At 44.0% G+C, this 14749-nt stretch overlaps 1 protein-coding gene and 1 pseudogene across 3 annotated transcripts in view; one reads left to right on the forward strand and one right to left on the reverse strand.

Annotated features, from left to right (window-relative positions):
* The window catches only part of PTPN14 (protein tyrosine phosphatase non-receptor type 14), a 198260-nt gene that overhangs the window by 163578 nt on the left and 19933 nt on the right, over nt 1–14749 (forward strand). For all 3 annotated transcript variants that reach the window (XM_002760523.7, XM_035281339.3, XM_035281338.3), the window contains 4 exons: nt 1730–1808; nt 3767–5241; nt 12318–12461; nt 14430–14648. In XM_002760523.7, coding sequence (XP_002760569.1) covers nt 1730–1808; nt 3767–5241; nt 12318–12461; nt 14430–14648 — 1917 coding nt within the window. The remainder of the gene's footprint in view (nt 1–1729; nt 1809–3766; nt 5242–12317; nt 12462–14429; nt 14649–14749) is intronic.
* Nucleotides 7143–7984, reverse strand: LOC103789201 (ankyrin repeat domain-containing protein 49 pseudogene; annotated as a pseudogene).

The raw sequence follows: 14749 nt of genomic DNA on the forward strand, positions 1-14749 counted from the left end.
TCCATGGAGGAATGCTGAAAGTGTGACCCCTGCTGGATTTGGGTTTCTTGGTTTGAGCTCAGATTCTTCTCTTTTAAAACAGTAACCTTTAAAATAAATCTATAAGGCTAGCAGAAATATAAGAGATTGACTGGGCATGGTGGCTCATACCTGTGATCCCAGCACTTTGGGAGGCCAAGGCGGATGGATCACCTGAGGTCAAGAGTTCAAGACCAGTCTGGCCAACATGGTGAAAACCCATCTCTACAAAAAATACAGAAACTAGCCAGCCATGGTGGCACAGCGCCTCTAATCCCAGCTACTTGAGAGGGTGAGACATGAGAATCACTTGAACCCAGGAGACAGAGGTTGCAGTGATCTGAGATTGTGCCACTGCACTCCAGTCTGGACAATAGAGTGAGACTCTGTCTCAAAAAATAAAAAAGAAATGAAAAGGAAAAAGAAATATAAGAGATTATCGTTTTTTGTGGCTTATAAACTTAAGTGTTTTGAGGGTTATTTTTTCCCGCAGATCAAAATTCTTATTTTAAACAAATTCTTATCCGGAACCTTGATATGTAAATAAAATGGATAATGCTTGAGGTAGGGGGAGAGAGGAGCTTGATTTGACTGATAGGAAACTGAGATGGGCTGAGGTTAAATGACTTGCTCTATATTATATTAGTGCATAACTGCCTCTCTTTTGTTGGCTCACCAAATATTTAATCCACTGAAGTATTTTTTATTCCTCTAAAAGCTTGTTCCTCTTCCACAGCATGAAGTTATTCAGGTTCAGTCTAAATAGCCATTTTTAAGAGACTGCAGAAAAGATTCTGCACTGCGGTAGGGGGAAGACAGGGCCCTTTCCATACTTGGTTCTGCAGTGGGGGAGGTCAGCAAGTGGTCTTGAGAGCTACACACTCACTGTTGTGGGCCACATTTTAGATATTTAAGTAGATTCATTTTAGATATTTAAGTAGATTCATCCCGGGCTCGGCTTAACACTAACCCTGTTCCTATTTAAGGTTGATGTGGTCTCAGGCATAGCTATGCTGATGTGTAGGAGCTTATGAATGGAATTTTGAAAAGAATGAAACAGGTGTTCCCTTATTGTCATCTCTGAGATGGATTATAATAATTCACTCTTTTTTTTGGAGACAGTTTCTCTCTGTCTCCCAGGCTGGAGTGCAGTGGCGTGATCTTGGCTCACTGCAACCTCTGCCTCCCGGGCTCAGTGACTCTCACACCTCAGCCTCCCAAGTAGCTGGGACAACAGGTGCATGCTAGTACACCTGGCTAATTTTTTTTGTATTTTAGTAGAGATGGGGTTTCACCATATTGCCCCATATTGCCCAGGTTGTTCTTGAACTCCCAAGCTCAGTCAATCCTCCCACCTTGAATAATTTACCTTTTCTAAGTTATTCTTGTGAGAGAAGGCACAGAGAACTTTGCAAGTGTATTAGAACATAGATAATAAATTGTTACATTCAATCTTTGATGGTAACTTCTTTCTCTCTCTGATCTTGAACCAACTTCATTTCTCCCTTACCGTTTCTCCAGTCCCAGTCTTAGTGATAAGATGAGAGCGCAGACGGGTAGAAGAAGGTTGGGTCAAAGGGGTGACAGGGACAGCGGCTGCCACGAGCCTCCCTGACGACATGGTGGGACTGCTGTGTGCCCGGGCCGGGTGTGTGAGTCATTGGCCGGGTCTGGCCAGGCCTCCCCACCTCCTCTGTGTTCTCTGTTTCAGCCCAGGCAGCAGCCGTACATCCTGCCTCCCGTTCACGTGCAGTGTGGTGAGCACTACTCGGAAACACACACCTCACAAGGTAACGCTGGCTTGCCATTCTCCATTCTTAAGACAAAAAATTGAATACCAATAAGTGGTAAAGAAGACTTTTAAAAAAAAAGAAGACAGGGATGCTTTCTTTTTAACTTCGTCATTGTCTGAATGATAGTATCTGACAGCTTCAATTTGCAGAAGGCTTAAACTATCAGTTACCTCTGATCAAAAAATTTCCCCGGTATTGGCTGCTCTGGGGGTCGGGGTCAAGGCAGCGAGCAAGTTCTTTCTTCTCCCTTTCCTAAGTGAGCTTAGAGAAGAGACCGTGATAGCTCAGCCCAAGTGAATGCACTTCACCTTCATTGCCAGTATCAGAAAGCTCCTGGCAGTCACTCTGCTTTTCATGGTGACATAGAACACGGACGTGCAGAATAATTGGAAGAAATACACTAAGTCAGCCTTTTCTCTTAGCTGTTTTTCTCATCTCTTTCCCCAGCCCCTTTCTTGGTACACTTGCTTTTTTCTTTTCAGAGTAAAGTAAAGCTGTTCTATTCCTCTCTTTCTCACAAAATTTCTCCCATGCAAAATGTGTGAAAAAGCTTCTTCTACTAGTAATGATTTCATGGTAACAACTAACATTCATAGAGCAATTATGGTATTGCTCTAAGTACTTGGTATATATCTTTTCACGTGATCCTTAAAACAAACCTATAGGTACTATTATTATTTCTATTTTCCAGATATACAAATTGGGGTACAGACAGATTAATGATGGAACTTAGATATGAAAACTGGTACTTGTAATCATTATGCGAACTGCATTTGAAAAAAAGGAGATGGTAGAAAATCTTGGATGTTGGAAATACAGTAAATGGTTAATTCATTCTCTGTTATCAACTCCTGGCCATTTTGAATCCTCTGCTGTATAAAAGTGTGAGCATGAAAACCAAGGCAATCAAGACTATTTAATTTAATAAAATAGTACTTTTTACAAGGAGACTAGCAAAGTTACCACATTTCTCTGGGAAGGCCCCAAACCCCATGGGAGGTGGCTAACTTGCCCCCACATTTGTCTCTGCGTTCCCCTTGTCTGTCCTGCCTGTCTCATCTGATCAGATCTCTGTCCATGCTCCCTCTCTTCAGTTGACTATTTTCAGTCACCGTTTCTGTTTTTCACCTTCTCTGAGTTTGCCTTTCTCTGTTTTGCTCATGCTTAAATCTGTAGTGTGAAAATGAATATATCTTGGCTATAGAAAGGCAAGAGATTGCCTTCCTCGGGGCGTGTGTGTGTAAGAGAACACCGGACACCTAGAATGGGCCTGATTTTAGGAATCTGCTTTTTATTGCCTTAGGTATCTCTTTAAACTATAATTTTTACTTGAATTGACCTAAGTGATGAAATAGTTCTAGAGGGGATATTAGGAGTTGCTGAAAAGAACTCGTGATTCTAATTTTGCCCTCTGTTGCTGCTCAGGACCAGCTAGCTGTGCTGACACCCTGGCTACATCATTTGTTTTGTGTCTTTAGAATGCCCAGCAGTCACCTGGGTAAAGGCGCCTTTTCCATTGCCATCAGGAAGAGCAGCTCTAAGTCCTTAGTAACTGAAATTTATTAAAGTTCTTGAATTCCTTGTCTAAATATTCAGTCCTGTTGCTGAGTCCTGAGCAAGAGGACAGGTCTCCCCAATTGGAGGGCCATTGTTGGTGCCTGATTTCAAAGCTCACGGCAGAACTGAGAACTTTCCCAAGCAACACTTACTTCAAATGTGTGCACGCCTTTGATTAGGTTTGCTTTTTCCTTTCAGTATGCTTTAAGGTGTTCTTTCTGTATGTTGGCATTTCATCCAAGATAGTATTTGTTATTCTGTAGAATATGTTGGTGGAGACCATGGGATTTCATTTTTTATGACTTATTTAAATGAAAAGTCACCTCATAAGTGTAGGATGTGCATTGCTGTGGCAGAATGGCGTGGAGGTTCACGTGCCTTTGCTTGACTTCTTGTAGACAGCATTTTTCATGGGAATGAAGAAGCCCTGTATTGCAACTCTCACAACAGCCTGGACTTAAATTATTTAAATGGCACCGTCACCAATGGCAGCGTGTGTAGTGTTCACAGTGTCAACTCCCTCAACTGCTCGCAAAGTTTCATCCAGGCCTCCCCCGTGTCCTCCAACCTCAGTATCCCTGGGAGTGACATCATGCGGGCCGACTACATCCCGAGCCACCGACACAGCGCCATCATCGTGCCCTCCTACAGGCCGACCCCCGATTATGAGACGGTCATGCGGCAGATGAAGAGGGGGATCCTGCATACAGACAGCCAGAGCCAGTCTCTGAGAAACCTCAACATCATCAACACCCATGCCTACAACCAGCCAGAGGATCTGGTGTACAGCCAACCCGAGATGCGGGAGAGGCACCCCTACACTGTCCCTTACGGGCCACAGGGGGGCTACAGCAACAAACTTTTCAGTCCATCAGACCAGATGAACCCAAAGAATCATGTGGCACCGAGCAAGCCGGGGGCAAGCGCCATCTTGCACACAGTGAGCACCCCCGAGCTGGCCAACATGCAGCTGCAGGGCACCCATAACTACAGCACTGCCCATATGCTCAAGAACTATCTCTTCAGGCCGCCGCCCCCCTACCCACGGCCACGCCCTGCCACCAGCACTCCAGACCTGGCCAGCCACCGCCATAAGTACGTCAGCGGCAGTAGCCCCGACCTGGTGACCCGGAAGGTGCAGCTCTCGGTGAAGACCTTCCAAGAGGACAGCTCTCCGGTGGTGCATCAGTCTCTCCAGGAGGTGAGCGAGCCCCTCACAGCCACCAAGCACCACGGCACGGTGAACAAGCGCCACAGCCTGGAGGTGATGAACAGCATGGTGCGGGGCATGGAGGCCATGACGCTCAAGTCCCTCCACCTCCCCATGGCGCGCCGCAACACGCTCCGGGAGCAGGGGCCCCCCGAGGAGGGGCTGGGCCACGAGGTCCCCCAGCTCCCTCAGTATCACCACAAGAAGACCTTCTCTGATGCCACCATGCTGATCCACAGCAGCGAGAGCGAGGAGGAGGAGGAGGAGGCTGCAGAATCGGTGCCCCAGATCCCCGTGCTCCGGGAGAAGATGGAGTACAGCGCCCAGCTGCAGGCGGCCCTGGCCCGCATCCCCAACAAGCCCCCGCCTGAGTACCCCGGCCCAAGGAAGAGTGTGAGCAATGGGGCGCTGAGGCAGGACCAAGCCGGCCTTCCTCCCGCCATGGCCAGAGCCAGGGTGCTGAGGCACGGGCCAGCCAAGGCCATCAGCATGTCCCGGGCCGACCCATCGGCTGTCAACGGGGCCTCTCTCGGTCCATCCATCTCCGAACCCGACCTGACAAGCGTGAAGGAGCGGGTCAAAAAAGAGCCGGTGAAGGAGAGACCTGTGTCTGAAATGTTCTCCCTGGAGGACAGCATTATAGAGAGAGAGATGATGATCAGGGTGAGTGTCCTCCTCTCCCGGGGCGTTTTCCAGAAAGCACAGGCTTCAGGCACTGAGCAAGGGGCAAGGCTTAAGCAGGGAATGCACTAGGTTTTTAAGGAATCACTGAGCATTTAATCAGGTAGTACTGTATTACACAAAACACTGGGTTTTTGCCCTTTCAGATAAGTCTTCCAATCTTACTTGTGGCTTCTAACAGATGTACTTGGTACGTAGTTATGGCCAGTGCCGCAGCCAGCATTTTGCCGTTTATTCGGGGCTGAGACTTCAATCGTGTGAGCTGCTATTATGGAAGCTCACCTTTCTATGTCTTTTAGTGTTTTGTTTTCTTGAAGGAAAGCTGTCCTCCACCCCCAGTTAAGTATTAAAAAGCAACATCCGTATACCGCCTTCTGTATAGATCTGTGAGTCAAGACAGCTCACCAGTATTGTCTGGCCTGTAAAATGTCTAGCTTTATATTCAGGTTGTATTTCAACAGATGCTTCACACAGATTCAAGAGAAGTACAGTAATTGGATCTCTAATTCTCCGTTGAACTTATTCTTTTGTCTGTTTGTTTAAAACTTGTACTTTATGTTTCTCAAATATTTTTACTTAGGCTTTTTGTCATTATCCACAGCGATTCTTTTCTAAAAGCCTGAGCCACTTTGTGGTTTTAGCCTCAATATAATAATCATTCTCTTACTCTTAGAATTCCTTTTTCTCTGTCACTTTGCCTGTGTATAGTTTGTATAGAGGACCTTAGAAAAATCAACGTTTCCTGGCCGGGCGCGGTGGCTCAAGCCTATAATCCCAGCACTTTGGGAGGCCGAGGTGGGTGGATCACGAGGTCAAGAGATCGAGACCATCCTGGTCAACATGGTGAAACCCCGTCTCTACTAAAAATACAAAAAATTAGCTGGGCATGGTGGCGCGCGCCTGTAATCCCAGCTACTCGGGAGGCTGAGGCAGGAGAATTGCCTGAACCCAGGAGGCCGAGGTTGCAGTGAGCTGAGATCGCAGCATTGCACTCCAGCCTGGGTAACAAGAGGGAAACTCTGTCTCAAAAAAAAAAAAAAAAAAAAAAAAAGACAATCAACGTTTCCTGTGAACTCAGGAGACTATATGAGCAGTGCCCAAATCAGTAGGATTAGGCAGGTAAAAGCAGTTGGATAGCAGATATGTTATGATCTCTTGGGCAAAGGTGTAGTTGTGTGCATGTCTACGAGGTCATAGTGATTCTCCATTAGCATAAAGATTATGTGACCAGGGTGAGGTAGGAATATCCATGGGACCATGTAAATTATGGTAGGGGAGGCAGTGTACAGTATTCCTGAATCAAGCACCTAGCTAACTGCTTTCCTGAAAATGGTCTGTGTTCTAAAAGATCTAGGTTTTTTATGTTTTTTTTCTTTGATTTATGAAGATTCAAGGTCACTAATAGGTTACTTGCTCTGGTTTGAAATAAAAGCCACTGGCTATGGTAAGGTAGAGAAAATGGCAGAAATGCATCAGAATATTTAAGACTTAAATTAAGTTCTGAGTTACCTCACTTTATAAAAGTGTGTCAATATACTAAGTACTCAACAAAGATCCAGGATATGGGATATTTAAAAATACATTTCTCTTGGATTAGCATCAAAAGTATCAGTTTCTGTACAACCATGTCAAGTTTTACACACACATTAAAATTATTTCTGATAAAAATCACAAACTCCACAGAAATCACTAAAGATATATGCAGACAACTTTCAAATACATTTTGACATCAAAGTCAGGCAGTTCACTTGGAAGAAGTTATAACGAGTACCCCTGAATTTTTGTAGTAAGATGTCTGACATCAACTTTGATTATGGGAATTCTTTACATCTCACACAAAGGAGGCACTGGTGCTTAGAAACTTAAGAAAATTACTAGAACTATTAAGACTGAGGTGAAGGATTTGTACAGCTTTCCACAATTTCAAAGAGGTAGTGATAGATACTTGTCCTCCTGGCAATATCAAATGCACTTTCTTCCAAGTTGTTTTTCAGCCCTGGTTTGATATAACGCTTCGTCAGGAGGAGTTCTAGGGTGTCCTGGCTGTCTCTGTTCCCAGCAGCAAGATGCAAGGGGGTCAAGAGGCCTTTTGTTCAGCTGTTGACATCTGCATCATGCTGCAGTAAGAAAGAAGCCACTCTGGTATTATTCTACTTACAGGCACTGTGCAGGGGCGTCCAGCCATCCACGGTCACTGCATGAACATCTGCCCCCTCTGCAGTGAGCTCCCGGACAGTATCTAAGTGTCCACTGTAGGCTGCGCGATGGAGAGGGGTATACTCCTCTTCCGCCCTGGTGTTCACCTGAGTGGCCTTTTCAGAAAGTAGTCTCCGCACTATAGTAAGCTGCCCGAAGAAGCAATTTGCTGGGTCTTTTTCCATTTTTTGTCTTGCAGTTGATACCACTCCTCCTCTTTTTCATCTTGCTCCTCGTCTTCTCAGAATTGCCTACCCAAAGACTTTGAGTACCGGCAGGAAGAAGGTGTCCATGTGTTTCCAACAATTCAAGTTGGTTAAAGTGTTCAGAAAAGTCCAAGGAATTCTCTTGGTCTGGTATTCCATCATTGTTTCCTTTTTCTTTTTCCATTTTTACTACTATTCTAAATAAAAAGCATTTTGAATGCCAGGGTATAAACAATCTAGAAATGAATTACGACTGCTTTATTCATCAAGATCTAACAGAAGGGAAAACTGCCACTGTCAAACTTACTCTATCAAAAATTCACACGTGTGTGAATACACACATACATATGTATATATACGTCCATATTACCATTTGAAGATCCATCCTAGTGTTAGACATGAATAGCTCTTCTTTAGAATATGTACAGAGCCAGGTATAGTGGTGAACACCTCTAGTCCCAGCTACTTGGGAGGCTGAGGTAGGAAGATCACCTGAAGCCAGAATAATGAAGCCAGCCTGGGCAATATAATGAGATCTCATCTCTACAAAACAAACAAACAAACAAACAAACAAACAAACAAACAAACAAACAAAACAGCCAGGCATGATGGCTGGAGCCCGTAATCCTAGCTTATCAGGAGGCTGAGGTGGGAGGATCGCTTGAGCCTAGGAATTCAAGGCTTCGGTGAGTTGTGATTGTGCCACTGTGCTCCAGCCTGGTTGGCAGAACTAGACCTCGTCGCTTAAAAAGAAAAAAAATTGTACAATCTGGGGAGACAGTTATGTCGTCAGAATAGGACTATGCAGGTACATGTAGAACAACGAAGTGCACTGGCTCTTACTGACGAGAAAATGTTTGGATTATTGCTATAAAAAATCTCCATGCTGCTTCCCATGAACATTTTCACTCTCTTTTAAAAAACCAATTAATTAGAACTAATCAAAGCCAGATTGACTTCTCTTCATTCACCGCGGTTGCACTAGAAGATAGCCAAGCCTGATTTCAGAACTCCAGAACAGTTGTAACTTAAAATTGCCTTTGTGGGAGTCCACAGACCACCTTCACTTCCTGGTCTTCCTAACCCATCATTGGAATTCAACCTGAAAAGAACCATCAAGGCCCAAAGATTTCAGGAAGCCAAGTTCCTGGGGTCAGAACTGGAATCTGTAGCAACCTTGTTACTTTTGGAAAACCTTAAGAACATTCTCAATTTGACCAGCCCCACTGGAGTGGTGCTAAAAGTTTTTTATACAGACTTTTTGTAAACCTAGAAGGAAATTGTGCAAGGTGTACCTTTGTCTGTAGCAAAGAAAACCTTTGGCTTGGAATGGAAGAAATGTGTGGATAGGTGCCCTTGGGAGAGAGCTTTCCCAGTGTGGAAGAAAGTAATTCATTGGTGGAAATGGATTTTTCAATACTTCTTCCAGACCACTTAAAAGCAACATTAGTATCAAGAACCTAGCAGCCTAAGCATTTAATTTAGCTATTTCCCCTGCCAGCTCCATACTTAATGATGTCCACATGGTCTCATAACCTTGTTTTGGTTGTACCCATCCTCTTCTCGTTACATTATTAAACAAATAGCCTGTAGCCCAAATCTTGGCACTGGTCTCCTCCTCAGAGCTCCTCGCATTATCATAAAAGAACAAGGGATTTTTCATTTTTTTTTTTTCCTCCAGATGCTTTTCTGTTCCATTCATGTGGGTAATAATGACTAGCAAATTTTATCCATTAACCTTTACTTCAAGAAATAATTACCCATTTCTACTTCATTTTCCCTGTTGAAATGTTTTTTTCCAAATCTGCTATACTCAGGAGCTCGAGGACACCCGCAGACCTTAGAGGAGGATTAGGAGCTTCCTCAGTAAGCCAGAAGGCCAGGCAAGGGTGACAGTGCCAGTGGCTCTGAGCCCGAGATGAGTCTCCATCTGTTTTGTTTGTAATGCGGAAACTCACCCCATAACCTAAGCAACATCCCCACGGGTCAGATACTTCTCTGCTCTCCTCACAATAGGCAGCTTTTGCCAGCTTGATGGGAATTCCTGAGAGGTGAAGGCCATTCTAAGCGCCCTCTTGATAGAACACAATGAGAAACTGTTAGCAAAAGAAAACTAGGGGGCTGGTGGGAGTGTGCAGGTGCAGGTATGGTGAGAATTTGCCCTCTGGGCAGCTCTCCTGGAGCTGCTTGTCTATTTGATGGATGGTTCTGCCACTTTTGTGGCTCATTTTGGCTCCTACTGCTTCCTTGAAGGCACTTCCCTGCTTTGGAATCCCCTAGCCAGAAGTCGATACACTGAGAAGAAAAGGCCAGATCAGATCTTTTGAATTATTATTATTTTGTATGTCTGGTAACAAGCTGATAGGGTGAGTGAGAAGGAGCAAAGAGACATAGTTTGATTTATCACTGAGTAATAATCCTTTTTCAAGAAAGACTAATTAATTAACTTTTGTCTTAGACCCAGTTATGGTTGCCTTACAGTGCAAAGTGGAAAGAAAGCAGGACTGCTGAGAGGAGCTCAGGACCCATTTTCCAAAACTGTAGCTTTCTCAAAACTTTGGAGAGCAGTGAAATAGATTCCCAAGTGAAAGGGGTGACAGAAATTAAAAAAAGAAAAACTCTCCTCAAAACTAGAAGCAAGCAAACAAAGCCCTAAAAATTTTGATCCAGAATCTTCCCCCAGGGGGTTCCCAAGAATTAAGAGACCAGGGCCATTTGAAAGAATGTTACATCTTTTGGTGGTAAGTCCCTGAGTACTGTAAACCCAGAAAATCTGAGACAGTCTCAGTTAATGTGAAGTTTACTTTGCCAAGGTTGAGGGTATAGTATACTTGTGGCACAGCCTCAGGAGGTCCTGATGGTCGGGACACAGCTTGGTTTTATACATTTTAGGGAGACATGAGACATGAGTCAATGTAAGAAGTTCCTTGGTTTGGTCTGGAAGGGTGGGACAACTTGAAGCAAAGGCAGGGAGACTTGAAGTAGGGAGGGGCTTCCCGGTCACAGGGAGGTGAGAGACAAATGGTTGCATTCTTTTGTTTCTGATTTGCCTTTCCAAAGGAGGCAATCAGATATGCATTTTTCTCAGTGAGCAGAGAGGTTGAATTTGAATAGAATGGGAGGCAAGTCTGCCCAAAAATTCCCAGCTTGAGTTTTCCTTTTAGCTTAGGGGCCCAAGGTATTTTCCTTTCACAGTACTTCTCTCACTTTCTCCCAGTAACCTCCTCTGAGATGCTCCTTTGGTTTGTCTGATGGGTTGGCCATCACCAGGACAAACGTCCTGTTGTCAGTGTTACTAACACAGGCTTCATTCGGATTGTAGGTGACACTGTAGAGACACATGGAAGGGTGTAATGCAGTTCCCCGCCACCCGCAATTAGAACAATTCATAACCCTGTGTGATGACTCCGTCAAGACATCTTGGGGAGTGAATTTATAAATCAGAGAATAAGGAAAAGAGTCTCCCAAGGCTTGAAAAGAAACCACTGATTCAATGGCTCTTCATCTGTGGCAATTAAATGAATCTGCAAATTGGCTGTCCTTCAGTGTGAATCAAGATCTTAAACTCTGCAAAACTCATATGCTTCTAGGAGAAGTGCCTGTGTTTTTCCCTTAACTTCCAAGACACAGTTACTTTTAGGAAAGGCCCTTCATGGCTTGCTTGAAGTGAGTGTAAAGAGAGCTTTTTCATACTCAGTCAGTTTCAAGGACCTGAAGAAGCACAGCAGGAAGCTAAAAACCAGGCCTGACCGATCCAATTTTAGTCTAGAGGCGAGGGCAGAGAGGATGGAAATCAGAAAGCCACAAACCAGGGCCAGGTGTAAACATCAAAACGTTTCGCTAAGTGGTCTGCTCAGTTCCCAAGTCCATGTTCCCCCATAGCTCAGCAGCATGCGGTGATGTCCCACCATCTGCGTTGGGAGTCACAGCCTCCATTATTGTGGGCCCTCTGCGTGAAGCTGAAGGGTAATGCCCGGTGGATCGTCTTAAATGACCCCAGCCAGGCTTTTGTGTTAGTGAGCTCACTAAACCACATCAGCTTTCAATTCTGGGAATGACACCACTCATAGGCACTCCAAATGACACCACTCATAGGCACTCCAAGGACCAGAGATTAATATAGAATTAACATCCTCAGCATTAGCCCCTTCAGACGAAACTTAGGAAGAGTTTTCCTCTACAAAATATATGTGTATGGATCTCTCAATCAACAGCAACAAACCATTTTACAAGTTTTGCTCCATTCGATCTGTGCAAAAGGTCCATCACTGGGAGTGAATTAGATGATTCAGAGAAACCTGTTTCTCTTTTCTTTGTCTTGTTGTCCAGTCCTTGCCTTTCTAAAGTGTCTGCACGTTAACCTATTTTTTTTTTTTTAAGCCCTATGGCAGGGTGTATTTTTAGGGAGTCTTTTTTTCTTATTTATTGGTCTGTCTAGCTAAGGAGTTAATTAAGAATAAAAGCTCAGGAGTCCTGTAGGAACTGGCTTCCGGGGGCCTAGTGGGAATAGTGGGAAGGTTGTGTTTGAATTCGCCCTACTAATGGTGATTGTCTGCATTCCTTGGCTGGGGAGTTACAGATTTGGGGAGATTAAAACACATTCCAACATTCTACTAGTATTATAAACAATGAGAACATGCCTTTTCTTGCCACAAGAATCTGGAGAAGCAGAAGATGGCAGGCCTGGAGGCACAGAAGAGGCCGCTGATGTTGGCAGCATTGAATGGGCTCTCAGTGGCTCGAGTCTCAGGGCGGGAAGAGAATCGAGTTGATGCCACCCGGGTTCCCATGGATGAGAGGGTAAGTGGCAGGCTTGTCAAATGCGATTCATTCTCTGCGGTCTTAGGATCCCAAAACACCCTTCTTGCCCAGACGTGCCAGCACTGAGGTTTGTGTGATGCATTCGTTCTTCAGTCTGAGACTAGGAAGATCAGGTATAACTGTGTTGCATTAAATCAGTCCCTTCCAGGATCTTACGTTCCTCTGCTCGTCTTCCTGCTTTGTCAGGCTGGTGGATCAATGACTGCCTAAAACCAGCAGCCCCTAACATGCCGTATGACTTGGTCAAGTCACTCAATTTCTTTAAGCCTGCTTCCTTTTTTGTAAAATGCACAAGTTAACCATTTGCAGTAGCTCTCAATTTCTGTGATTTTTGTGAGCGATTGCAATTTTTATCCAAGCATTTATTTTTATTCTTAGTTTTTAAAAAGCTTTTATTTTCATTTTGGGGGCACATGTGAAGGTTTATGACATAGGTATGTCTCAGGGGTTTGTTGTACGTATTATTTCATCAGCCAGGTATTAAGCCCAGTACCCCACGGTTATCTTTTCTGCTCCTCTCCCTCCTCCCACCCTCCATCCTCAAGTACCCCAGTATCTGTTGTTTCCTTCTTTGTGTTCATAAGTTCTTATCATTTAGGTCCCACTTATAAGTGAGAACATGCAGTATTTTGTCTGTTCCTATGCTATTTTCTAAGGATAATAGTATCCAGCTCCATCCATGTTTCCCCTCCAAAGACATGAGGCTCGTATCCAAGCATTTATAGAGTTCTTTAAAAATGCCGTCCCCTTGTATGACCGTAAAATGAGGCTGATTTATCACTGTCTGGATAACACGTTGTGAGAACATTGGTTTTGAAGCAGAAAACAGCTGCATGGTAGTGTTTTAGACGTGAAGAAAGGTGTGTCCTTAGTTCCTGAAATTGCTGTCAGAAGGTTAAGAAACAGGTTGTATAAATGTAATAGAGTACTAATAACATTAGGGTGTTAGATTTCTGCCAGTATGTATCCAGAATTAGGATGTTTTTAGACCCAGAAGGGACTTTAGAGGAATCATTTAACCCAATTAATAGCATGTTATTGTTTTTAGTAGTTTGGCCAGTGAGGAGGAAAAAAGAGATTTAATTTTCAGAGCTATAGAATTGTGGACCAGTATCATCTTAAAAACAGCTACGTATGTAGAGAAAAGGATGTTGGATAATTAAGATTAACTTTATCGTTAGGACTTTGAACAGAGCATTATTGGCAAAAATTTTGATTTCTGAATTTCAACTCTTGCTAGTTCTTGCAGATTTGTTCTACTTGCAGTATGAGTAAGAAGGAAAATAGTTGTTAGATAAGGCAGACTGTCAGTATGGTTAATCATGAGACAAAGTAACCAAGTATTGATTATACAACTTGAAATCTTACATTAACACAATCACTGTAAAAATATTTAAAGAAATTTGGTTGTTGCCGGGTGTGGTGGCTCACACCTGTAATCCCAGCACTTTGGGAGGTTGAGGCGGGCGAATCTCCTGAAGTCGGGAGTTCGAGACCAGCCTGACCAACATGGAGAAACCCTGTCTCTACTAAAAATACAAAAATTAGCTGGGCATGGTGGTGCACACCTCTAGTCCCAGCTACTCGGGAGGCTCAGGTAGGAGAATTGCTTGAACCCAGGAGCTGGAGGTTGCGGTGAGCCAAGATTGTGCCATTGCACTCCAGTCTGGGTAACAACAGTGAAACTCCGTCCCAAAAAAAAAAAAAAAAAAAAAATACAAAAAATTAGCCAGATGTGGTGGTACATGCCTGTAATCCCAGCTACTGGGGAAAATCGTTTGAACCTGGGAGGCGGAAGTTGCAGTGAGCTGAGGTCCTACCATTGCACTCCAGCTCGGGCAACAAGAGTGAAACTTTGTCTCAAAAAAAAAAAAAAAGAAATTTGGTTGTTTCATTGAGTTTTTGGGTCAGATAATTTAGAGAGCTGAAGATCAATTTCTGTTGCAGTTCAGAACCCTGAAGAAGAAACTAGAAGAGGGAATGGTGTTCACAGAATATGAGCAAATTCCAAAGAAAAAAGCAAATGGCATTTTCAGCACAGCAGCTCTGCCAGAAAATGCCGAGCGCAGCAGAATTCGTGAAGTTGTCCCCTATGAGGAGAATCGAGTAGAGCTGATACCAACCAAAGAAAATAACACAGGATACATTAACGCCTCCCACATCAAGGTAAGAAGGCAGCCTGTTAGAAGGTTTCTTAAAGATAGCTGGGTTAAAGGTAAAAGTGCAGGGAGAAGAAAATGTGTGGGCTGCAACTGTGCCTTTTGGCT

This window comes from Callithrix jacchus, chromosome 19, assembly GCF_049354715.1.
Source record: "Callithrix jacchus isolate 240 chromosome 19, calJac240_pri, whole genome shotgun sequence".
Taxonomy (NCBI): domain Eukaryota; kingdom Metazoa; phylum Chordata; class Mammalia; order Primates; family Cebidae; genus Callithrix; species Callithrix jacchus.